At 46.0% G+C, this 27,586-nt stretch overlaps 1 protein-coding gene across 1 annotated transcript in view; it reads right to left on the reverse strand.

Annotated features, from left to right (window-relative positions):
• Window positions 1-27,586, reverse strand: part of LOC138670816 (retinol dehydrogenase 16-like) — a 170,244-nt gene that overhangs the window by 31,130 nt on the left and 111,528 nt on the right. The window contains exon 3 of the mRNA XM_069758510.1: window positions 20,911-21,169. Coding sequence (XP_069614611.1) covers window positions 20,911-21,169 — 259 coding nt within the window. The remainder of the gene's footprint in view (window positions 1-20,910; window positions 21,170-27,586) is intronic.

The raw sequence follows: 27,586 nt of genomic DNA on the forward strand, positions 1-27,586 counted from the left end.
TCCTCTACCATGTTTGCTGCTGGGGCGTGGTGTGTGAGAAAGGTGGAAGCCACCGTAAGAGAGTGCAGCAGGGGAGGCTGTGTCAGAAGGGGTGAGCCAGGTTTCGGTGATGGTGAGGAAGGAAAGTTTGGTAGTAACAGTAATATATATATATATATATATATATATATATATATATATATATACACACATACACTGCTCAAAAAAATAAAGGGAACACTTAAACAGAATTTAACTACAAGTAGATCAAACTTCTGTGAAATCAAACTGTCCACTTAGGAAGCAACACTGATTGACCATCAATTTCACATGCTGTTGTGCAAAAGGAATAGATAATAGATGGAAATTATTGGCAATTATCAAGACACACTCAATAAAGGAGTGGTTCTGCAGGTGGAGACCACCAACCACATCTCAGTACCAATGCTTTCTGGCTGATGTTTTGGTCACTTTTGAATGTTGGTTGTGCTTTCACACTCGTGGTAGCATGAGACGGACTCTACAACTCACACAAGTGGCTCAGGTAGTGCAGCTCATCCAGGATGGTACAACAATGCAAACTGTGGCAAGAAGGTTTGCTGTGTATGTCAGCGTAGTGTCCAGAGGCTGAAGGCGCTCACCAGGAGACAGGCCAGTACACCAGGAGATGTGGAGGGGGCCATAGGAGGGCAACAACCCAGCAGCAGGACAGCTAAATCAGCCTTTGTGCAAGGAGGAGAACTGCCAGAGCCCTGCAAAATGACCTGCAGCAGGCTACAAATGTACATGTGTCTGCATCAACGGTTACAAACTGACTCCATGAGGATGGTTTAAGTGCCCGACGTCCACAGATGGGGGTTGTGATCACAGCCCAACACCGTGCAGGATGCTTGGGATTTGCCACAGAACACCAGGATTGGGAAATTCGCCACTGGTGCCATGTGCTCTTCAGAGATGAAAGCAGGTTCATACTAAGCACATGTGACAGACGTGACAGAGTCTGGAGATGCTGTGGAGAGTGATCTGCTGCCTGCAACATCCCTCAACATGACCGGTTTGGCAATGGGTCAGTAATGGTGTGGGGTGGCATTTCTTTGGAGGGCCGCACAGCCATTCATGTGCTCGCCAGAGGTAGCCTGACTGACATTAGGTACTGAGATGAGATCCTCAGACCCCTTGTGAGACCATAGGCTGGGGGGGTTGGTTAGGATGTTAGTCAGAGAGTCAGAAAGAGGAGAGGAGAGTTCCGGGCTGGGGACCGACGGGGAAAGGTCTCCCGGTCGAGCTGGCTGGGGTGATCCCGGTCAGATCCAGACTGAAGTCTGAGGAGAGAAAGAAGGACACGGAGCTGCACCTGCAACCCATGCGGCAGCATCCTAAGAAAGGACACGGTAGGAATTGTGCTGTAGTGAGTGAGGAAAGAAGTCATAGCAACAGGAGTGAAACATCAGTGGGAGACCAGCTAGAAGCAGGCTGCCTCCATCTGAAGCGGATCCGGTGACCAGAATACCGAGGGAGTAAAGAGCTCTATGCCGTTACATCAGAGAATGGCAGGGCAGTTGATTCCAAGTTGGCTGTCTGACCTTTATACCTAAGATGACACAGTGGCAACTTGTGTGGGTTGGGGCGTCTTTAGGGTCTCTATAAACAAGCCTCAGGCCATCAGTCATACGGGTTTTGTCCTATTCGTACCATCTGGGGGACAGAGAGAAGTAACAACAGTGAGGACCTTATGGTAGCTTATGCAAGTAGGGATCTACTACATTACTGTGCACAAGGGGAAGGCTATTGAATTCCTCCTGGACAAGGGGACTCTGGATTTGGATTTGCCTACGCAGCATCAATAGTAAAAGATAAAATGTTAAAAATAATTAAAAAAAATAAAAAATATGGTTATTCTCACCGTCCGACGGCCCCGATCTCCTCAGCGGCGCTCCCAGTCCGTTCTGTTCCCAGGGATGCTTTGCGCGAAGGACCTTTGTGACGTTACGGTCGCGTGACTGCGACATCATCTCAGGTGATTTGCGCAATGCATCCCTGGGAACGGAAGCCGCCGCGTGCACTGCTGAGAGCTGGGACTTTTGGGACCATCAGAAGGTAAGTATATCCCTATTTTTTATTTTAATTCTTTTTTTTTTAAAGGAATATTGTACCCAGGGCCTGGAGGAGAGTCCCTGGGTACCATCCGCACATGAAGCGCTCACTTTACACATGGAGGGCAAAGCCACATGCGTAAAGTTGAGCGTTTCAATGCAATCCTATATGTGCGGAATCGCCGCGATTCCGCAGAAATAATGAACATGCTGCGGATTGTACCGCTATGCAATTTCGCAGCAGGAAAATCTGCAGCATGGGCACAGCAACTGCGGAATCCCATAGGATTGCATGGGAATGCATTTCTAAGTGTTTGCACTGCGGCAAAACACATGGCAGAAACGCATAAAAACCGCAACATGGGCACAAAGCCTTAGGTTATGTTTCCACGGTCAGTAAACACTGGGGATTAGAGGCTGCATACAGCTGCAGCCTCCAGATGTTACAGCAAAGTGGAGGGGATTTTATGAAATTCTGTGTCCACTATGTGTGCGCAGCCGCATCTGGCTTCCCTGCGTATATGCACATGCGGCACGTCTTTCTAGACCGCAGCATGTCTATTTACAATGTGTAGGTGCTCAGTCTCCGCAAGATAAATTACACAGTCTATGTATAGGATGCGGTGATTCCGCATAATTCAGTGAACACATGCGGAATCACCGTGGGTACAAAAGCCGGCAGCCCTTTGGACGGAGCGGACATGTGCTGCGTCCAAAGCACTGCCGTATCCTGACCGTGGAAACATACCGTAAGGGCCTGTGCACACGTTGCGGATTTGGCTGCGGATCCGCAGCAGATTTGACGCTGCTTATTCGCAGCAATGTTGGACAGTACCGTGTAAACCTATGGAAAACCAAATCCGTTGTGCCCTTGGAAATGCTGCGGTGTATTTTTTACAGCATGTCAATTGTTTGTGCGGATTCCACAGCGTTTTACACCGGCTCCATAATTGGAATCCACAGGTGTAAAAACGCAGGTGAAACCCGCACAAAAACCGTGGTACATCCACAGGTAAATTGCAGGGCGTTTTACCTGTGGATTTTTCCGATTCTGCGCACAAAATTCCGCACATTAATCCGCAATGTGTGCACATAGCCTAAATCCTAAGGAGCAGTGTATTTGTAAACCCTTCCCCCCTGCAGAGACACATAAGGCTGCTGTGCCCCATCCACCCCTGACAGGACACAGCAGCTCAATTCAGAAGACTGAAGTTTTCAGAGCAGTTTGGAGAGTAAATGCCACCTGTGGGAATCTTGAGAGGGGGCTGCTGTGTCCTGTCAGTAGGCAGATTGGTCTCAGCAGCCTGAGGCTATGTGCACAAGTATAATGGTCCTCTGCGGATTTTTCCCCAGCGGAATTGATAAGTCTGCAGGGCAAAATATATTTATTGCGGATTTCCCACTATTTTTCTGCGGGTTTTCACTTCAGTTTTCTATTGGAGCAGGTGTAAACCCACTGTGGAATACGCAGAAAAAAGAGACATGCTGCGGAATGTAAACCGCTGCGTTTCCGCGCATTTTATTCCACAGCATGGGCACAGCGTTTTCTGTTTCCCATAGGTTTACATTGTAGTACAGCCGGGACCAGCTGCTTGGAAAGCATCACCAAACCAGGGATTCAAGCTTGAGGAGGCTAATTTGCATATTCCAGGTGCCTTCTGGGAAAAGCGAAGAGTCTCCCTAAGCTAGAAGATCGTTGGGTACAGCCGGGACCAGCTGCTTGGAAAGCATCACCAAACCAGGGATTCAAGCTTGAGGAGGCAAATTTGCATATTCCAGGTGCCTTCTGGGAAAAGCGAAGAGTCTCCCTAAGCTAGAAGATCGTTGGGTACAGCCGGGACCAGCTGCTTGGAAAGCATCACCAAACCAGGGATTCAAGCTTGAGGAGGCTAATTTGCATATTCCAGGTGCCTTCTGGGAAAAGCGAAGAGTCTCCCTAAGCTAGAAGATCGTTGGGTACAGCCGGGACCAGCTGCTTGGAAAGCATCACCAAACCAGGGATTCAAGCTTGAGGAGGCTAATTTGCATATTCCAGGTGCCTTCTGGGAAAAGCGAAGAGTCTCCCTAAGCTAGAAGATCGTTGGGTACAGCCGGGACCAGCTGCTTGGAAAGCATCACCAAACCAGGGATTCAAGCTTGAGGAGGCTAATTTGCATATTCCAGGTGCCTTCTGGGAAAAGCGAAGAGTCTCCCTAAGCTAGAAGATCGTTGGGTACAGCCGGGACCAGCTGCTTGGAAAGCATCACCAAACCAGGGATTCAAGCTTGAGGAGGCTAATTTGCATATTCCAGGTGCCTTCTGGGAAAAGCGAAGAGTCTCCCTAAGCTAGAAGATCGTTGGGTACAGCCGGGACCAGCTGCTTGGAAAGCATCACCAAACCAGGGATTCAAGCTTGAGGAGGCTAATTTGCATATTCCAGGTGCCTTCTGGGAAAAGCGAAGAGTCTCCCTAAGCTAGAAGATCGTTGGGTACAGCCGGGACCAGCTGCTTGGAAAGCATCACCAAACCAGGGATTCAAGCTTGAGGAGGCTAATTTGCATATTCCAGGTGCCTTCTGGGAAAAGCGAAGAGTCTCCCTAAGCTAGAAGATCGTTGGGTACAGCCGGGACCAGCTGCTTGGAAAGCATCACCAAACCAGGGATTCAAGCTTGAGGAGGCTAATTTGCATATTCCAGGTGCCTTCTGGGAAAAGCGAAGAGTCTCCCTAAGCTAGAAGATCGTTGGGTACAGCCGGGACCAGCTGCTTGGAAAGCATCACCAAACCAGGGATTCAAGCTTGAGGAGGCTAATTTGCATATTCCAGGTGCCTTCTGGGAAAAGCGAAGAGTCTCCCTAAGCTAGAAGATCGTTGGGTACAGCCGGGACCAGCTGCTTGGAAAGCATCACCAAACCAGGGATTCAAGCTTGAGGAGGCTAATTTGCATATTCCAGGTGCCTTCTGGGAAAAGCGAAGAGTCTCCCTAAGCTAGAAGATCGTTGGGTACAGCCGGGACCAGCTGCTTGGAAAGCATCACCAAACCAGGGATTCAAGCTTGAGGAGGCTAATTTGCATATTCCAGGTGCCTTCTGGGAAAAGCGAAGAGTCTCCCTAAGCTAGAAGATCGTTGGGTACAGCCGGGACCAGCTGCTTGGAAAGCATCACCAAACCAGGGATTCAAGCTTGAGGAGGCTAATTTGCATATTCCAGGTGCCTTCTGGGAAAAGCGAAGAGTCTCCCTAAGCTAGAAGATCGTTGGGTACAGCCGGGACCAGCTGCTTGGAAAGCATCACCAAACCAGGGATTCAAGCTTGAGGAGGCTAATTTGCATATTCCAGGTGCCTTCTGGGAAAAGCGAAGAGTCTCCCTAAGCTAGAAGATCGTTGGGTACAGCCGGGACCAGCTGCTTGGAAAGCATCACCAAACCAGGGATTCAAGCTTGAGGAGGCTAATTTGCATATTCCAGGTGCCTTCTGGGAAAAGCGAAGAGTCTCCCTAAGCTAGAAGATCGTTGGGTACAGCCGGGACCAGCTGCTTGGAAAGCATCACCAAACCAGGGATTCAAGCTTGAGGAGGCTAATTTGCATATTCCAGGTGCCTTCTGGGAAAAGCGAAGAGTCTCCCTAAGCTAGAAGATCGTTGGGTACAGCCGGGACCAGCTGCTTGGAAAGCATCACCAAACCAGGGATTCAAGCTTGAGGAGGCTAATTTGCATATTCCAGGTGCCTTCTGGGAAAAGCGAAGAGTCTCCCTAAGCTAGAAGATCGTTGGGTACAGCCGGGACCAGCTGCTTGGAAAGCATCACCAAACCAGGGATTCAAGCTTGAGGAGGCTAATTTGCATATTCCAGGTGCCTTCTGGGAAAAGCGAAGAGTCTCCCTAAGCTAGAAGATCGTTGGGTACAGCCGGGACCAGCTGCTTGGAAAGCATCACCAAACCAGGGATTCAAGCTTGAGGAGGCTAATTTGCATATTCCAGGTGCCTTCTGGGAAAAGCGAAGAGTCTCCCTAAGCTAGAAGATCGTTGGGTACAGCCGGGACCAGCTGCTTGGAAAGCATCACCAAACCAGGGATTCAAGCTTGAGGAGGCTAATTTGCATATTCCAGGTGCCTTCTGGGAAAAGCGAAGAGTCTCCCTAAGCTAGAAGATCGTTGGGTACAGCCGGGACCAGCTGCTTGGAAAGCATCACCAAACCAGGGATTCAAGCTTGAGGAGGCTAATTTGCATATTTCAGGTGCCTTCTGGAAAAAGCGAAGAGTCTCCCTAAGCTAGAAGATCGTTGGGTACAGCCGGGACCAGCTGCTTGGAAAGCATCACCAAACCAGGGATTCAAGCTTGAGGAGGCTAATTTGCATATTCCAGGTGCCTTCTGGGAAAAGCGAACAGTCTCCCTAAGCTAGAAGATCGTTGGGTACAGCCGGGACCAGCTGCTTGGAAAGCATCACCAAACCAGGGATTCAAGCTTGAGGAGGCTAATTTGCATATTCCAGGTGCCTTCTGGGAAAAGCGAAGAGTCTCCCTAAGCTAGAAGATCGTTGGGTACAGCCGGGACCAGCTGCTTGGAAAGCATCACCAAACCAGGGATTCAAGCTTGAGGAGGCTAATTTGCATATTCCAGGTGCCTTCTGGGAAAAGTGAAGAGTCTCCCTAAGCTAGAAGATCGTTGGGTACAGCCAGGACCAGCTGCTTGGAAAGCATCACCAAACCAGGGATTCAAGCTTGAGGAGGCTAATTTGCATATTCCAGGTGCCTTCTGGGAAAAGCGAAGAGTCTCCCTAAGCTACAAGATCGTTGGGTACAACCGGGACCAGCTGCTTGGAAAGCATCACCATTTTTGCCTGTAGGACATTATAGCAAGAGAGCTTGGCTGAGTAGATTACACAAGAAGGAAAACACACAGCAAGTCAGCAGGATCTAGGAGCAACATGGCAGATGTGAAAACCTACATGGTGAGCTGCAGCATGTGCTACATGTTCACAGATCGACCAGAAGAAGAATCAATTTTCACCTGTCAGAAGTGTAGACTAGTGGCCCTTTTAGAAGAAAAGGTGCGGGGTCTGGAAGAAAGAATAGCAACTTTGAAACTCATCAAAGAGAATGAAGACTTTCTAGACAGAACAGAAGCATCTCTACTGGTCACAGAAGGTGAAAAAAGTGTCAGAGAACCTCCAAAAGCAGATGAGGGGAAGCATATGACCAAAAGAAGCAAGAAGACCATGGAGAAATCACCAACCACACAACTGAAGAACCGATATCAAATCTTTGCAGGATGAAGATGGCACACCTAAGGATGAAGCAATACCAGCAAGCAAAAAAGAAAAGGGCACACAGCAACAAGTCACAGCAAAAAGTACAGCCAAGAAGCAACGAAGAGTGGTGGTGGTGGGAGACTCACTACTGAGAGGCACAGAAGCAGCCATCTGCAGACCGGACATAACTGCAAGAGAAGTATGCTGCCTTCCAGGTGCGATGATCAAGGATGTGACCGATAGGATACCAAAGCTCTTCAGCTCCAAGGACGTCCACCCATTTCTTCTGATACATGTTGGCACCAATGACACAGCAAGGAAGGACTTACCGACAATCTGCAAAGACTTTGAAGAGTTGGGGAAGAAAGCAAAGGAACTGGATGCACAGGTAGTTTTTTCTTCTATCCTTCCAGTAGATGGGCATGGCACCAGGAGATGGAACAGGATCCTTGATGCAAACAACTGGCTAAGACGATGGTGCAGACAACAAGGATTCGGATTCCTGGACCACGGTGTGAATTACTGGTACGATGGACTCTGTTATGATAGGCAATTCAGTAACACAATGTACATAGCGATCAGAGCACATACAGTGATCTGACAATAACCCAAAATAATAGAACGAGCTCTGAGACGTGGGAACTCTGTAGACCGCAATTCCTGATCCTCTCCAAACACAACTAGAGGCAGCCGTGGATTGCGCCTAACGCTCCCTATGCAACTCGGCACAGCCTGAGAAACTAACTAGCCTGAAGATAGAAAAATAAGCCTACCTTGCCTCAGAGAAATACCCCAAAGGAAAAGGCAGCCCCCCACATATAATGACTGTGAGTAAGATGAAAAGACAAACGTAGGGATGAAATAGATTCAGCAAAGTGAGGCCCGATATTCTAGACAGAACGAGGATAGGAAAGATAACTTTGCGGTCTACACAAAACCCTAAAGAAAACCACGCAAAGGGGGCAAAAAGACCCTCCGTACCGAACTAACGGCACGGAGGTACACCCTTTGCGTCCCAGAGCTTCCAGCAAAACAAATAGACAAGCTGGACAGAAAAAATAGCAACAAATAGCAAAGAAGCACTTAGCTATGCAGAGCAGCAGGCCACAGGAATGATCCAGAGAAACACAAGTCCAACACTGGAACATTGACAGGAAGCATGGATCAAAGCATTAGGTGGAGTTAAGTAGAGAAGCAGCTAACGAGCTCACCAGATCACCTGAGGGAGGAAACTCAGAAGCTGCAGTACCACTTTCCTCCACAAACAGAAGCTCCCAGAGAGAATCAGCCGAAGTACCACTTGTGACCACAGGAGTGAACTCTGCCACAGAATTCACAACAGGACTCCTCGCCAGAGACGGACTACACCTCAACAAACCTGGGAAACACACATTCGCCAGAAGACTCGCCACACTCATCAGGAGGGCGTTAAACTTAGAAGAAGAGGGGACGGGAAGAAAAACATTAGACTTGAACAAAGAAGACCCAGGAAAACATACTCAGATGGGAGGTAAGAACATTTCTAAAACAATCCACAGCGAGGAGATTGGAACAAAACAAAATCCTTTAAACTGCATGCTCGCAAACGCCAGAAGCCTGACAAACAAGATGGAAGAACTAGAAGTAGAAATATCTACAGGTAACTTTGACATAGTGGGAATAACCGAGACATGGTTAGATGAAAGCTATGACTGGGCAGTTATCTTACAGGGTTACAGTCTGTTTAGAAAGGATTGTAAAAGTCGGAGAGGAGGAGGGGTTTGTCTCTATGTAAAGTCTTGTCTAAAGTCCACTTTAAGGGAGGATATTAGCGAAGGAAATGAGGATGTCGAGTCCATATGGATCGAAATTCATGGAGGGAAAAATGGTAACAAAATTCTCATTGGGGTCTGTTACAAACCCCCAAATATAACAAAAACCATGGAAAGTCTACTTCTAAAGCAGATAGATGAAGCTGCAACCCATAATGAGGTCCTGGTTATGGGGGACTTAAACTACCCGGATATTAACTGGGAAACAGAAACCTGTGAAACCCATAAAGGCAACAGGTTTCTGCTAATAACCAAGAAAAATTATCTTTCACAATTGGTGCAGAATCCAACCAGAGGAGCAGCACTTTTAGACCTAATACTATCTAATAGACCTGACAGAATAACAAATCTGCAGGTGGTTGGGCATCTAGGAAATAGCGACCACAATATTGTGCAGTTTCACCTGTCTTTCACTAGGGGGACTTGTCAGGGAGTCACAAAAACACTGAACTTTAGGAAGGCAAAGTTTGACCAGCTTAGAGATGCCCTTAATCTGGTAGACTGGGAAAATATCCTCAGAAATAAGAATACAGATAATAAATGGGAAATGTTTAAGAACATCCTAAATAGGCAGTGTAAGCGGTTTATACCTTGTGGGAATAAAAGGACTAGAAATAGGAAAAACCCAATGTGGCTAAACAAAGAAGTAAGACAGGCAATTAACAGTAAAAAGAAAGCATTTGCACTACTAAAGCAGGATGGCACCATTGAAGCTCTAAAAAACTATAGGGAGAAAAATACTTTATCTAAAAAACTAATTAAAGCTGCCAAAAAGGAAACAGAGAAGCACATTGCTAAGGAGAGTAAAACTAATCCCAAACTGTTCTTCAACTATATCAATAGAATAAAAACTGAAAATGTAGGCCCCTTAAAAAATAGTGAGGAAAGAATGGTTGTAGATGACGAGGAAAAAGCTAACATATTAAACACCTTCTTCTCCACGGTATTCACGGTGGAAAATGAAATGCTAGGTGAAATCCCAAGAAACAATGAAAACCCTATATTAAGGGTCACCAATCTAACCCAAGAAGAGGTGCGAAACCGGCTAAATAAGATTAAAATAGATAAATCTCCGGGTCCGGATGGCATACACCCACGAGTACTAAGAGAACTAAGTAATGTAATAGATAAACCATTATTTCTTATTTTTAGGGACTCTATAGCGACAGGGTCTTTTCCGCAGGACTGGCGCATAGCAAATGTGGTGCCAATATTCAAAAAGGGCTCTAAAAGTGAACCTGGAAATTATAGGCCAGTAAGTCTAACCTCTATTGTTGGTAAAATATTTGAAGGGTTTCTGAGGGATGTTATTCTGGATTATCTCAATGAGAATAACTGTTTAACTCCATATCAGCATGGGTTTATGAGAAATCACTCCTGTCAAACCAATCTAATCAGTTTTTATGAAGAGGTAAGCTATAGGCTGGACCACGGTGAGTCATTGGACGTGGTATATCTCGATTTTTCCAAAGCGTTTGATACCGTGCCGCACAAGAGGTTGGTACACAAAATGAGAATGCTTGGTCTGGGGGAAAATGTGTGTAAATGGGTTAGTAACTGGCTTAGTGATAGAAAGCAGAGGGTGGTTTTAAATGGTATAGTCTCTAACTGGGTTGCTGTGACCAGTGGGGTACCGCAGGGGTCAGTATTGGGACCTGTTCTCTTCAACATATTCATTAATGATCTGGTAGAAGGTTTACACAGTAAAATATCGATATTTGCAGATGATACAAAACTATGTAAAGCAGTTAATACAAGAGAAGATAGTATTCTGCTACAGATGGATCTGGATAAGTTGGAAACTTGGGCTGAAAGGTGGCAGATGAGGTTTAACAATGATAAATGTAAGGTTATACACATGGGAAGAAGGAATCAATATCACCATTACACACTGAATGGGAAACCACTGGGTAAATCTGACAGGGAGAAGGACTTGGGGATCCTAGTTAATGATAAACTTACCTGGAGCAGCCAGTGCCAGGCAGCAGCTGCCAAGGCAAACAGGATCATGGGGTGCATTAAAGAGGTCTGGATACACATGACGAGAGCATTATACTGCCTCTGTACAAATCCCTAGTTAGACCGCACATGGACTGTGTCCAGTTTTGGGCACCGGTGCTCAGGAAGGATATAATGGAACTAGAGAGAGTACAAAGGAGGGCAACAAAATTAATAAAGGGGATGGGAGAACTACAATACCCAGATAGATTAGCGAAATTAGGATTATTTAGTCTAGAAAAAAGACGACTGAGGGGCGATCTAATAACCATGTATAAGTATATAATGGGACAATACAAATATCTCTCTGAGGATCTGTTTATACCAAGGAAGGTGACGGGCACAAGGGGGCATTCTTTGCGTCTGGAGGAGAGAAGGTTTTTCCACCAACATAGAAGAGGATTCTTTACTGTTAGGGCAGTGAGAATCTGGAATTGCTTGCCTGAGGAGGTGGTGATGGCGAACTCAGTCGAGGGGTTCAAGAGAGGCCTGGATGTCTTCCTGGAGCAGAACAATATTGTATCATACAATTATTAGGTTCTGTAGAAGGACGTAGATCTGGGGATTTATTATGATGGAATATAGGCTGAACTGGATGGACAAATGTCTTTTTTCGGCCTTACTAACTATGTTACTATGTTACTATGTTACTACAGGAGCGTGGGCTCTGCAGGGATTGGATGGTGGAAAGTCCCGCCCTCCTGTAGCTCAGCACTGGCTGCCTCTCCCAGGTGTCTGTAACAATGACGCTCCTCCTCCTGCTCCCTCCACACTCCACTCCATATTATGAAAACTGAGGCCAGGCCCCTCCAGCCCAAGGGTTCCCTACACCAGTAAGGGTAATAATGCCCTGATGGCGGCCCTGGAGCAGAGAGCACTCAGAGAACTTTATCCCGCTCCCCTGCTAGGCAGCGATGGTCGTCTTCTCTCTGGTGAAGCTTCTGCTGATGCTTCTCATGGGCCTCTCTGATGCATGCGTTCTTGTTCTCTAAATCTGCAGACAGTTCCCATAGGTATTGTTCACTTTGTGTCCTTGCTTTCCGCTTTGAGTTTATTTTTGACACCAAAGCCGCAAATGCCTCAGACTTATGTTCTTCCAGACACTTTAGTTCGACCTGCAAATCTGCCATTTTTTGCTTCTCAAGAACCAACTCTTTGGTGAGGCCCTGGAGCTCCTGCGTTTTGTTGCAGCAGGTCATTTCCAGCTGAGACACGTGTTTTGCGTCCTCCTGCCAAACAAAGCGTGGTTTCTCCTCGGTGGAGCGGATGGTATGAAGCAGCTTCTGCTCCTGTGCTTCCTTCTCTCCAAGCTGAGCTTTGGCTGCCGAGAGCTCGGACTCCAGGTGACGCACCTGAACAGGCTGCGCGGAGTTGGCGCTTTCCATACCAGATACAGATACAGAAATGACAATATCAGGCATAGGTAGGTTAGTGGAGGAAGGAAACAAGAAGTTTTGTTTTTTCATTGTTTGTCCACTAGGGGTGGTGTACAAAGAGAAAAGGAGGGGACCCTAGATGGAACCTTTAGGAACCTCGACAACAAGGGAGAGGAAGAAGAGCGAGTAAAAGATACGGTGAAGGAGCGGTCAGAGAGGTAGGAGGAGAACCAGTAGAGAACACTGTGCATAAGATGCACCAAATTTGGCACTTAGCCTCACTCTTCTCACTTGCCCTGGTGTGGTGGCAAGTAGGGTAGTAGTGTATCAGAGGGTGGTTTTGTCAAACTCAATCTGACAGGTGCCCCGCCCCCTATCAAAGTGTATCAAAGTGTGTAACCCCTCCCCTCCTCCTGTCAGCCAGCTGTCCCCTGTGGCTGGCTGACTTCCCCTTTTTATATAGTTTGATATTGTTAATTTGATCTAAATGATTATTATCCCAGTAATTGTTTTATATTAGATTGTCATATTATTTGCAGCTGTTTGACGAAACCACCCTCTGATACACTACTTGGGGTAATAGGGTTGTGGCTGATGTCAGCTTTTATATTGTCAGCTGACATCAAGCTTAGGGATTAGTAATTGAGATGCATCTATAAGATACCCCCATTACTAAAATACCCAGCAAGAATAAAGTTCTTTAATTGAAATAAACACACACCAGGCTCATTTTCCCATTTATTACTGTAAAAAAGAAAAATAATAAGAAAACATATTCCTCACCGGTCTAACGATAATCCATTTGACCCACAAGGAAGTCCAGTACTGCTACATTTGGATTACGTGGCATTATGCAACTGCTCAGCCATGAATCCAGGACACACTGATCTGAGCTTGGGGCGCAGCTTCAGTGACGAGAGGCTACTGCCGATCACTGCCAGCTGTTCCCATGCTAAGTTCAATGTGAGCCGGCCAATGAACTGAGGTAACCTTCATGAAATCACTGCTATAATTGAGAAAATTGTTGTGGTACTACGGTAACAGTGATCTCATTGAAGTCACCGCAGTTCTTTGGCTACTCACAATGAGCTGCCCATGGGAACCACAGCTTCAGTTGTGGCTTGCAGTAACCCTTATGACACTACCAAAGATCACTGATGCTGCTCTCTGATGCTCAGCTCACTGTCTCCTGGATGTCAGGCTGAATGGTCACATCATGCAACCATTCAGCAAGACATCCAGATGAAGCAGAGATGGAACATCGTTAGACAGGTGAGAAATATGTTTTTTGTTTTTTTTAAATTTATACTGAACTAAATGGCAAAAAGTAGGTCTAGGAGTGTTTATTTCAAATAAAGCACACAGCCACAGGGAAAGTGGGAACAGCGGAGGCTAAGCGTCAGAATGGGGCACCTTATGAATGCTCCATTTCTGGGGTGGCTGAGAGCTGATGTTTTAAGTCTGGGAAGGGGACAATATCCATGACCCCTTTCCAGGCTATTAATATCAGCCTCCAGCTGTCTGCTAAACTTTTGCTGTTTTTTATTATAGGGCGGACCCCACATCAATTTTTTGGGGGGGTCTCCCCTTTAATAACCAGTAAAGGCTAAATAAACAGCTGGACCTGGTATTAATAGCCTGGGAACATTTATGGCTATTGGCCCTTTTCCCAGAATATTTACATCAGCCCCCAGGGGTAGGCTTTCCCTCTGCTGGTTTAACCCCTTTCTGACATTGGATGTACTATTCCGTCGAGGTGGGGTGGGCCTGTATGACCACCAACGAGATAGTACATCATAGCAATCGGACGCGCTCATGGGGGGAGCGCGGCCGGTCGCGGCTGGGTGTCAGCTGACTATCGCAGCTGACATCTGGCACTATGTGCCAGGAGCGGTCACAGACCGCCCCCGGCACATTAACCCTCGACGGTATAGGGAAGCATCGCGCAGGGCGGGGTTCCCTGCAGGCTTCCCTGAGACCATCGGAGCAACGCGATGTGATCGCGTTGCTCCGAGGGTCTCCTACCTTCTTCTCTCTGCAGGCCCCAGATCCAAAATGGCCGCGGGGCTGCATCCGGGTCCTGCAGGGAGGTGGCTTACCTGCGCCTCCTCAGAGCAGGCGCCGGGAAGCCTCCCTGTAGTGCACGTTAGATCTCTGATCTGACACAGTGCACAGCAAAGTGTCAGATCAGCGATCTGCACTTTACTGTGATGCCCCCCCTGGGGCAAAGTATGAAAAAAAATTAAATATGTAAAAAAAAAAATCCTAAATAAATTAAAAATATATTTATATTATTCCAATAAATACAGTCCTTTATCTAAAAAAAAACAAAACAATAAAAGTGCACATATTTAGTATCGCTGCTTGCGTAACCACCCAACCTATAAAACTGTCCCACTAGTTAACACCGTTAAAAAAAAACGAGGCAAAAAACGCTTTATTATCATATCGCCGAACAAAAAGTGGAATAGGACGTGATCAAAAAGACGGATACAAATAACCATGGTACCGCTAAAAACGGCATCTTGTCCCGAGATGCAATACAGTGTCATCAGTAAAAAAATAAAAAAGTTCTAGTCCTCAGAATAAAGCGATGCAAAAATAATTATTTTTTCTATAAAGTAGTTTTTATCGCATGAAAGCGCCAATATATATAAAAAAAGATATAAATAAGGTATCGCTGTAATTGTACTGACACAAAGAATAAAACTGTTTTATCCATTTTACCAAACGCGGAATGGTATAAACGCCTCCCCCAAAAAGAAATTCATGAATAGCTGTGTTTTGGTCATACTGCCTCGCAAAAATTGGAAGAAAAAGCGATCAAAAAATGTCATGTGCCCAAAAATGATACCACTAAAAACGTCAACTCATCCTGCAAAAAACAAGACCTCACATGACTCTGTGGACCAAAATATGGAAAAATTATAGCTCTCAAAATGTGGTAACGCAAAAAAATATATTTTGCAATAAAAGCATCTTTTAGTGTGTGACGGCTCCCAATCATAAAAATCTGCTAAAAAACCCGCTATAAAAGTGAATCAAACCCCCCTTCATCACCCCCATAGTTAGGGAAAAATAAAAAAATTTAAAAAATGTATTTATTTCCATTTTCCCATTAGAGCTAGGGTTAGGGCTAGGGTTAGGGATAGGGTTAGGATTAGGGTTAGGGCAAGGGTTGGGGCTGGGGGTTGGGGTTGGGATTACATTTACGGTTGGGATTAGGGTTAGGGGTGTGTCAGAGTTAGGGGTGTGGCTGGCATAAGGGTTAGGGGTGTGTTTGGGTTAGGGTTTCAGTTAGAATTAGGGGTTTCCACTGTTTAGGCACATCAGGGCTCTCCAAACGTGACATGTAGGGTTGAGCGAAACGGGTCGGCCACTTTCAGAAGTCGCCGACTTTTGGCAAAGTCAGGTTTCATGAAAACCGACCCGACCCCTGTGTGGGGTCGGCCATGAAGTCGGCGATCTTCTGAATGTGGTATCGGAATTCCGATCCCGATTTCCGATATGTTTGCAATATCGGAAATCGGTATCGGAATCCATATTTAATGTAAAATAAAGAATCAAAATAAAAAATATCGCTATACTTACCCTCTGACGCGCCCTGGTACTAACCGGGAACCTTCCTTTCTTCGAATCAGCGCTTCTAGGACCTTGCGGTGACGTCGCGGTGACGTCGCGGCTTGTGATTGGTCGCGCGGCCGCCCATGTGACCGCTCGTGCGACCAATCACAAGCCACGACGTCACCGCGACGTCATGCAAGGTCTGCAAGCGCTGATTCTTAGGAAGGAAGGCTGCCGGAAAGAAGCAGGGCGCGTCTGAGGGTGAGTATATTCCTATTAGGTATATACTCACCCTCGGACGCGCCCTGCTTCTTTCCGGCAGCCTTCCTTCCTAAGAATCAGCGCTTGCAAGACCTTGCGTGACGTCGCGGCTTGTGATTGGTCGCACGAGTGGTCACATGGGCGGCCGCGCGACCAATCACAAGCCGCGACGTCACCGCGACGTCACCGCAAGGTCCTGGAAGCGCTGATTCGAAGGAAGGAAGGTTCCCGGTTAGTACCAGGGCGCGTCAGAGGGTAAGTATAGCGATATTTTTTATTTTGATTCTTTATTTTACACTTAAATATGGATCCCAGGGCCTGAAGGAGAGTTTCCACTCCTTTAGACCCTGGGAACCATTGGAAACCCAATGCACTGCATTGGGTTTCGAGTTTCGGCCGACCCCGACTTTTTTATAGGATCGGCCGATTTCACTCGACCCGACTTTTGAAAAAGTCGGGTTTCGTGAAACCCGACCCGATCCTATAAAAGTAAAGGTCGCTCAACCCTAGTGACATGGCATCCAATCTCAATTCCAGCCAATTCTGCATTGAAAAAGTAAAACAGCACTCCTTCCATTCCCAGCTCTCCCGTGCGCCCAAACAAGAGTTTACCCCAACATATGGCATATCAGCGTACTCAGGGCAAATTGGACAACAACATCTGGGGTCCAATTTCTCTTATTAAACTTGGGAAAATAAAAATAAATTTGGGGGGCTAAAAAAAACATTTTTGTAGGAAAAAAATATTTTTATTTTCACAGCTCTGCGTTATAAACTGTAGTGAAATACTTGGGGGTTCAAAGTTCTCACAACACATCTAGATAAGTTCCTTGCGGGGTCTAGTTTCTAATATTTGGTTACTCATGGGGGTTTTTACTGTTTAGGTACATCAGGGGCTTTGCAAACACAATGTGACGCCTGCAGACAACTCCATCTAAGTCTGCATTCTAAATGGCGCTCCTTCCCTTCCAAGCTCTCCCATGCAGCCAAACAGTGGTTTACCACCACATATCGGGTATCAGCGTACTCAGGACAAATTGCACAACAACTTTTGGGGTACAATTTCTTCTGGTACCATTGGGAAAATAAAAAATTGGGGGCGAAAAATTTATTTTTGTTAAAAAAATATTATATTTTATTTTTACGGCTCTACATTATAAACTTCTGTGAAGCACTTAGTGGGTCAAAGTGCTCACCACACATCTAGATAAGTTCCTTAGGGGGTCTACTTTCCAAAATGGTGTCACTTGTGGGGGGGCTTTCAATGTTTAGGCACATCAGGGGCTCCCCAACGCAACATGGCATCCCATCTCAATTCTAGTCAATTTTGCATTGAAAAGTCAAACGGCGCTTGTTCCCTTCTGAGCTCTGCCATGCAGCCAAACAGTGGTTTACCCCCACATATGGGGTATCAGTGTACTCAAAACAAATTGCACAACAACGTTTTGGGTACAATTTCTTCTGGTATCCTTGGGAAAATAAAAAATTGGGGGCGAAAATTTCATTTTTGTGAAAATTTTTTATATATTTTCTTTACTGCTCTACATTATAAACTTCTGTGAAGCACTCAGAGGTTCAAAGTGCTCACCACACATCTAGATAAGTTCTTTAGGGGGTCTACTTTCCAAAATGATGTCACTTGTGGGGGTTTCCACTGTTTAGACACATCAGGCTCTCTCTGTTATGATCCGGTGACCTTGGAGTCGCATGAAACTTTCTCTGGAGTAGGTGGTAACTGTACTGACCGCAAATCCTGAACTAACACCGCAACTAGAAGTAGCCGTGGGGTGTGCCTAACAAACCCTAGACACCTCGACACAGCCGGAGGACTAAATACCCCTATAGATGGAAATAGGAAATCTACCTTGCCTCAGAGCAGAACCCCAAAGGATAGGCAGCCCTGTTGTGAATTCTGTTGTCGAACTCCCTCCTGTGGTCGTGAATGGTACTTCGGCGAGTTCTGTCCATGGACTCCCTCTGGTGGCTGTGAGTGAAGCTGCTGCTTCTGAGGTTCCTTACACAGGTGACGTGGTTTAGCCTGATAGTTAAACTCACACAGGACAAGCTCTGGGATGTGGGAGCTCTGCTGACCGCAGAGAAATTCCCCAAAGGAAAAGGCAGCCCCCCACATATATTGACTGTGAGTAAAGATGAAAGTCACAAACGCAGAAATGAAACAGGTTTCAGCAAAGGGAGGCCAGACATACTAAACAGACAGAGGATAGGAAAGGTATCTTTGCGGTCAGCACAAAAAACTACAAAAGACCACGCAGAGTGTGCAAAAAGACCTGCCACTCTGCATCCCAGAGCTTCCAGCTAGCAAGACAAAATTATGATAACCAGCTGGACAAGGAAACAATGAACAAATAATAACTATCAGGAACTTAGCTTCTGCTGGAGAAGACAGGTCACCAGAAAGATCCAAGAGCGAACTGAACCAATGCAGGAACATTGACAGCTGGCATGGAGTAACGATCTGAGTGGAGTTAAATAGAGCAGCCAACCAAAGGCTAAACCACGTCACCTGTGTAAGGAACCTCAGAAGCAGCAGCTTCACTCACAGCCACCAGAGGGAGTCCATGGACAGAACTCGCCGAATTACCATTTACGACCACAGGAGGGAGTTCGACAACAGAATTCACAACACAGCCCCCCACGAATATTGACTGTGAGTAGGAGAGGAAAGACACACGCAGGCAGAAAACAGGATTTAGCAAAAGAGGCCACTCTAGCTAAAATAGGAAAAGATAGGACAGAATACTAAGCGGTCAGTATTAAAATCCTTCCAAAAATATCCACAGCAGATAATACAAAAAATTCTACCATCTAACTAAAGACGTGGAACGTATATCTGCAACTCCTGAGAATCCAATTAGACAGAGAAAATACTGACACAATCTAAGCTGGACAAGAAAAAACAAATGAATAGCACTGAAATATCAAGCACACAGCATGTGTGCCACAGAAACAAAACCAGACACTTATCTTTGCTTATTTGGCAGCAAGGCAGGAGGAACCAGACAGAGATCCAACACCTCCCAAAAACCATGGACAACTGGCAAGGACTAATGAATCCCGCACACCTAAATACCCCAGTCAGAACTGCAATCAGCAGGTACACCTGACCAGGACTGCAACCCAGGGACAACTGCATTACCACCTACAACCACCGGAGGGAGCCCAAAAGCAGAATTCACAACAGCTCTCCAAACGCAACATGGCATCCCATCTCAATTCCAGTCAATTTTGCATTGAAAAGTCAAATGGCGCTCCTTTCCTTCCAAGCTCTGCCATGCGCCCAAACAGTGGTTTACCCCCACATATGGGGTATAGGGGTACTCAGGACAAATTATACAACAACTTTTGGGGTCAATTTTCTCCTGTTACTCTTGGTAAAATAAAACAAGTTGGAGCTGAAATAAATTTTTTGTGAAAAACAATTAAATGTTCATTTTTTTTAAACATTCCAAAAATTCCTGTGAAGCATCAGAAGGGTTAATAAACTTCCTGAATGTGGTTTTGAGCACCTTGAGGGGTGCAGTTTTTAGAATGGTGTCGCACTTGGTTATTTTCTATCATATAGATCTCTCAAAATGACTTCAAATGATCCCTAAAAAAAATGGTATTGTAAAAATGAGAAATTGCTGGTCAACTTTTAACCCTTATAACTCCCTAACAAAAAAAAAATTGTTTCCAGACTTGTGCTGATGTAAAGTAGACATGTGGGAAATGTTACTTATTAAGTATTTTGTGTGACATATCTCTGTGATTTAAGGGCATAAAAATTTGAATTTGGAAAATTGCAAATTTTCAAAATTTTCGCCAAATTTCTGTTTTTTTCACAAATAAATGCAGGTAATATCAAACAAATTTTACCACAATCATGAAGTACTATATGTCTCGAGAAAACATTGTCAGAATCACTGGGATCCGTTGAAGCATTCCAGAGTTATACCCTCACAAAGGGACAGAATTGTATAAATTGGCCCGGTCATTAATGTGCAAACCACCCTTGGGGGTAAAGGGGTTAAATAATTATGGAGGAGCCCACACCATTTTTTTTATTTATTAATTTTATACATGCTGAATACAACTTCCATCATTTTCACCTGGACACATTGATCTCAGATAGACCAGGCGACAATGATGAGAGCTGCCTTCAGCACTTGATTCCTGGAGTGGAAACATCTAACTGTACTGCTTTTCCCAGGCGCCATTATACATCAACCAGGCGGCACAAGGAGGCCACAACGATGTGACACCAATGTCACATGTACATATAGATGGCATATGTATATAGACTACGGATCTCACCAGTGCTGTTTTTTCCAGTACAGAAATCACCAGGATGTGTGAAGGGGGCCTAAGAGGTATGCTTATCAAAATACTTTTTCTGTGAAGCATTTCGTAATAAAACATACATGGCTGCAATAACACAGTGTTAGATTTATGCTACCCATAGTTCTGTCACAATGATTATCCTGACAGGTTTTATTAATAGTGGAGTAGGTGAAATAAAAATTAGTGAAACCAGATTAAAATGCTAGATTATCCACTTGTTGAATATATAGGCAATGAATGCTTATCAGTAATACTGCTTACCGGAGACTGTCCGAGAAGGCTTCCACCCCATATTTCGATAGGCAATATCCTCCACCTATGAGACTTATTCTTCCAGCAACGCTTGCGATATTAACAACACGACCTCGAGCTCTTCGTATTATGGGCAACATTTTGAGTGTCACATCAATAAGTCCTAGAATATTTACATCTAAAATTTTGGCAAAATCCTCTTTAGTCAGCCATTCGTTGGGCGCAACAGGGTTGGCAATGCCAGCATTATTAACCAGACCCCAGAGTCCTGTAAATTGTACATAATGAAATATAATGGAAAAAATTAAATCTCTTTTGCATAACAGAAGTAATATTATGTCATAAGTATTTTTTCATAAGCTGTAAGCTTGTCAACATGGTCTCAAGCCCTTGTAATCTATAAAATTGTTTCATGACATTCCTTAGTAGTGATGGGTGAGCATTAAAATGCTCGGGAGCTCGTTGCTCGGGTCGAGCAAATTGGAATGCTTGGGTGCTTGACCCGAGCAATGAGCCCAATGTAGGTGTATGGGAAACTCGAGCATTTTTACCACGCTTACCCCCCCCCCCCCAGCGGTCTTTAGAGGGACTAGAAATTGCAGAAATTAATGGGAACAGTGCTTAAATGACATGGGAATAGCATGGGGAAGACCCCAGGAAGCATTTCTGACTCCCAGGTTAGTGCTGTGAACAATGTTGTCTTATGCCACTTTTACAGACTCACAATAAAACATACAAAAATGAAACCGAAATGGATTTTCCTGAGAAATATGTTAAGGGACATTCTTTTCAAGGTAGTGACTTGTATATAAGGCAAAATAAATAACCAAAACCAAAAATGCTCCTCCGCACCTTGGGCTATGTTCACACGTAGCGTTTTTGATGCGGTTTTCAACTTTCTGCATTGCATTCAACCAAGACAAAGCATTCACTGGGAAATGTCATTTTAACATTTTACAGCCTTATCTGGCTATGTGGTGCATGACACATCATCAGACAGATCCTGTTTCATTTATGAAGGTGGGACTCTGAAAGCCACAAAGCCTATTTTTATAGGGCCATCAGGCTGCCTTTACTAATCGTAAAGGGCCAGCAGTCGGCCCTCACTATTCTTGAAAAGCCATCTGCCGGCTATGCTTTGTTGTTCCCATTATTAAACAGTGGATGTCCTATACTGTTATTGCATATGCAGTGAGTGGCAAGGCTGCCCAAAATTTGGACGCACTCCAATACCCCTTTGAAGAGACGTACAGGAGGGCCTCCTGAAAGCAATGTTCTCATTGTTAGGAATTTTGTACTTCCATACTTTTTGGCTGTGCAATGAATGCAAGGTCTGCCCCAAATTTAGACGCAACCCATTACCACTTTATTAAAGAGACGTACAGGAAGGCCTCCTGAAAGCAATGTTACCATTATTAGGAAGTTGGTGCTCCCATACTGTTTGCCTATGCAGTGAATGCAAAAGCTGTCAAAAATTTGGAGGCACTAAAATGCCCCTTGATAGACGTGGAGGAGGGCCTCATTATAAAATGTTGTCATTGAGGAAGCATCATAAACAACCTTTAAAAAAATTATGTGGGTGTTGCATCACCGACCACCGTCACCCTGGTGGTATAGTGGTGCTTGATGATAAGGATGAGGAGATGGAGGAGGACAACAGCAAATAGCCAAAATGAGGAAGGGTATACCCATATGTGGGTGTGAAGAGGTGCATGGGAATTAGGTCTCTCAAAAAAAACCCACTGGATTTGAGTTTATGCTACGCTGTTATCATTCGGTGGTGTTGAGAAGTCTGGCCCAATCCAGCCCTTGTTCATTTTTATAAGAGTCAGCATTTTCAGTTGACAGGCAGATTCGCTTATCAGTTATAATTCCACCAGCGGAACTAAAAACCCACTCTGACAAAATGCTAGCGGCAGAGCAGGCCAGGACCTCCAAGGCATTGAGAGCCAGTTCATGCCACGTGTCTAGCTTGGATATCCAATAATTATAAGGCACAGAGGATTCACGGAGCATGTTGGTATGGTCAACAAGGTACTCCCTCAGCATCTTCCCAAATTTTGCACTCCTTGTGAGAGTAACCCGCGCCGCAGGACCTGTGTGATGGGAGGGTCTGAGAAAACTCTCCCAGAACTTTGCCAGTGTTCCCCTGCCTCTGCTGGATTGGAGTTATGTCTCTCACTTGTACTCCTTGGTTGTCCAAAGAACTGTGACCTCTGCTGCCAGCATTTTCAGATGGGAATTTTTTTAAGAATTCAGCAACAAGGGCCTTCTGCTACTGCACCATTTTAGTACACCTGTCTGCCTCTGGAATAAGAGATAGAAAGTTCTCCTTGTAGCATGGGTCGGGAAGTGTCACAAACAATTAATGACTCTCGCTCACAATTTTGAGAATGTAAGGGTCACGGTCAAGGCAGAGTAACATAAACTCAGCCATGCGTGCCAGAGTCACAACTGGACATGCTCTCCTCCTCCTCATCCCTGTCCTCGGGCCATCCATGCTGAACAGACGGTATGACAAATGTGCAGCTAGTACCGGTTATGATGCAAGAGACTAGCTCCTGTTCTTTCCCCTCCTCCTCTTCCTCATTGTCACCCAATCCACATTGGGATGAGATGGGGCTGGGCTGTGTGTAATCACCCTGTATGGTTCCTTGCTCCAATCTCATTGTGCTCTGCCTACAATGCATCCTTCCTCTTTGATTGTGAGCAGAGATCATTTCAGGAGACAGAGAAGTGGGATGGTGACGCTAATTATGGCGTCATCACCGCTCACCATCTTGATGGAGTCTATTATGAAAGATAATTCAGAACTACAATGGACATAGAGGTCAGCGCACATACAGTGACCTGACAATACCCCAAAAAACAAGAACGAGCTCTGAGACGTGGGAACTCTGTAGACCGCAATCCCTGATCCTAACCAACCACACTAGAGGCAGCCGTGGATTGCGCCTAACGCTGCCTATGCAACTCGGCACGGCCTGAGAAACTAGCTAGCCTGAAGATAGAAAATAAGCCTACCTTGCCTCAGAGAAATACCTCAAAGGAAAAGGCAGCCCCCACATATAATGACTGTGAGTAAAGATGAAGAGACAAACGTAGAGATGAAATAGATTCAGCAAAGTGAGGCCCAACTTTCTGAACAGAGCGAGGATAGGAAAGGTAAGTTTGCGGTCCACACAAAACCCCTCAAAAACCACGCAAAGGGGGCAAAAAGACCCTCCGTACCGAACTAACGGCACAGAGGTACACCCTCTGCGTCCCAGAGCTTCCAGCAAGCAGAAAAAACAAATTGATAAGCTGGACAGAAAAAAACAGCAAACAAATAGCAAAGAGAAACTTAGCTATGCAGAGCAGCAAGCCACAGGAACGATCCAGGAGGAAACAGGTCCAACACTAGAACATTGACTGGAGGCCAGGATCAAATGACTAGGTGGAGTTAAATAGGGAAGCACCTAACGACCTCACCACATCACCTGAGGAAGGAAACTCAGAAGCCGCAGTACCACTTTCCTCCACCAACGGAAGCTCACAGAGAGAACCAGCCGAAGTACCACTTGTGACCACAGGAGGGAGCTCTGCCACAGAATTCACAACAGGAGTCCTCAAAGTTTTGGAGGATGGTACATATGTCTGACATCCATGTCCACTCCTGAGGTCTTATGTGTGGAGTCTGAACTGAATACCGACATCCTGTTTGATGCTGGAAGTCAACAACTGCTCTTTTCTGCTCACAAATCCTTCCCAAAATCTGCAGTGTATAGTTCCAATGCGTGGGGATATCACACACCAGTCAGTGAGCTGGAAGCTGCAAATTCTGCTGATGCTCTGCCAGGGCGGCGGAAGCTGTAGCTGACTTTCTAAAATGGGCACACATCAGCGTATTTTGACAAGTAGATCCGGCAGCTCCGGGTAGGCTTTGAGAAACTGCTGAACCACGAGATTAAGCACATGGGCCAGGCATGGTACGTGTGTGAGCTTGCCTCACTTCAGTGCTGTTACCAGGTTCCAGCCATTGTCACACACGACCATGCCTGGCTGTAGGTTCAGTGGTGTCAGCCATAGATCTGCCTGCTCTTTCTGAGCAGTCCAAAACTCTTCAGCATTGTTTGGTTACCTAAGCATATTAGCTTCAACACAACCTGTTGACGCTTGGCTGAGGCAGTGCTGCAGTGCTTCCAGCTTCTGACTGATGTGGTCATTTCGGAAATGGAGGCTGAAGAGGAGGAGGAGGTGCAGGAGCTGTAGATTGTTGGGGCAATCCTCGGTGTCGGGGGGATGTGTTCCCTATCAATGTCTGACTGTGTCCCGGCTTCCACTATGTTAGCCCAGTGTGCCGTCAGCGATATGTACTGTCCCTGCCCACAAGCACTTGCCCACTGTGGTTAGGTGGACTTTCCCAGTAACTGCATTGTTGAAGGTACGGTTAATGTTGCGGGACATGTGGTTATTAGAGTTGAGCGACCTTGACCTTTTTAGAGTCGAGCCGGGTTTTGCGAAACCCGACTATGTCCAAAGTCGGGTCGAGTGAAATCGGCCGATTATGACGTAAAGTCGGGATCGACCGAAACACGAAACCCAATGCAAGTCAATGGGGCAGCATAGTCGGCAGTGAGTGGGGGCCAGGAAAACACCTAGAGTGGCCATTTTAATGTCAAAACCATCCATTCTTCTTAATGAAGCTTGTCAAGCGTAATTTACCTTATAATAATTGGAAGGCATTTGAAATTGGGGGTCATTTGGCTAAAGTTGTGGGGGGTAGGGCTGGTTCAAGTAATTAGTGGGCCCAGGAAATCTGGACCACGTCACGGCAGTGGAGCAGGGAGAGGTAAGTATTTCAACTTTGCAAGTGCTGTGAACCTGAGCAAGCAGGGGGGGCCCACTCGTTGGCATTGGCACTGGCACAGGGCCCCTCAAAGTACAGCGGTGTGTTTGCACGGCGGGGGCGCCTCCCACCGGCAGCAACACTTTTGCGTACTATGAGAGGCCCTGTGCCAGTGACGTCGCCAACTAGTATTCCTCCCCCCACCTGATGAAGGAACCTGCACTTTCATCTGCACCTTCCTCTTTGTCCCCGTGTAAGGTGGTATGGTATGCGGGAAGAGCAACCTGACTTTCAGCAGGGTCACAATGTTGTTGTGTAGCGTGCACGGGGAATGTTGCGTTATGGGTCAATGTACCAGCAGACTCATCTATCACTGGCTGGGCAATGGGCACGATGAAGTGGAAACACAGATATAGGCCCAAAGAAGAAAGTGGGCTAAATGCAGTTCAAAATTGGTAACACAGGAATAACCAGGGGGCATTGCAGTGGAGGACAACTGGAATGAGAGGCTGACACAGAGAGTAGGGCCAAATCAGTAAGTAGTCGAAATGCAGTTCAAAATTGGCAACCGTAGTAAACAGGCGGCACAGCTTTGTTCAGTGGAGGAGAACAGCAAGGAGTGGCAGACACCGATAGTAGGCCCCAAACCAACTAGTACGCCAAATGCAGTTGTTCCATTTAACCACAATTTAATGAGAGCCTGAAGATAGAAGCTCAGGAAAGGCAACCTGGGGAACACCTTGGAGTGTAACACACCATCTCTCTCCACCCCATACCCATTTTGTATGGCCTAATGCAGTGTACTTTTCTACAACTACTAAACGAGAGTCGGAAGACCGAAGCAATGGCAAGGAAACCTGGGGAACACCTTAGAGTGTAACACACCCTCTCTCTACACCCCATACCCAATTTGAAGGCCTAATGCAGTGTAGTTTCCAAGAACTACTAAACGAGAGCCGGAAGATCGAAGCTCAGGAAAGGCAACCTGGGGAACACCTTGGAGTGTAACACACCCTCTCGCTACACCCCATACCCAATTTGAAGGCCTAATGCAGCGTAGTTTCCAACAACTACTAAACGAGAGCCGGAAGATCGAAGCTCAGGAAAGGCAACCTGGGGAACACCTTGGAGTGTAACAAACCCTCTCTCTACACCCCATACCCAATTTGTAGGCCTAATGCAGCGTAGTTTCCGACAACTACTAAACGAGAGCATGAAGATCGAAGCTCAGGAAAGGCAACCTGGGGAACACCTTGGAGTGTAACACACCCTCTCTCTACACCCCATACCCAATTTGTAGGCCTAATGCAGCGTAGTTTCCGACAACTACTAAACGAGAGCCGGAATATCGAAGCTCAGGAAAGGCAACCTGGGGAACACCTTGGAGTGTAACACACCCTCTCTCTACGCCCCATACCCAATTTGTAGGCCTAATGCAGCGTAGTTTCCGACAACTACTAAACGAGAGCCGGAATATCGAAGCTCAGGAAAGGCAACCTGGGGAACACCTTGGAGTGTAACACACCCTCTCTCTACACCCCATACCCAATTTGAAGGCCTAATGCAGTGTAGTTTCCAAGAACTACTAAACGAGAGCCGGAAGATCGAAGCTCAGGAAAGGCAACCTGGGGAACACCTTGGAGTGTAACACACCCTCTCGCTACACCCCATACCCAATTTGAAGGCCTAATGCAGCGTAGTTTCCAACAACTACTAAACGAGAGCCGGAAGATCGAAGCTCAGGAAAGGCAACCTGGGGAACACCTTGGAGTGGAACACACCATCTCTCTACACCCCATACCCAATTTGAAGGCCTAATGCAGAGTAGTTTCCAAGAACTACTAAACGAGAGCCGGA

This window comes from Ranitomeya imitator, chromosome 3 (assembly GCF_032444005.1).
Source record: "Ranitomeya imitator isolate aRanImi1 chromosome 3, aRanImi1.pri, whole genome shotgun sequence".
In the NCBI taxonomy this organism is placed as follows: domain Eukaryota; kingdom Metazoa; phylum Chordata; class Amphibia; order Anura; family Dendrobatidae; genus Ranitomeya; species Ranitomeya imitator.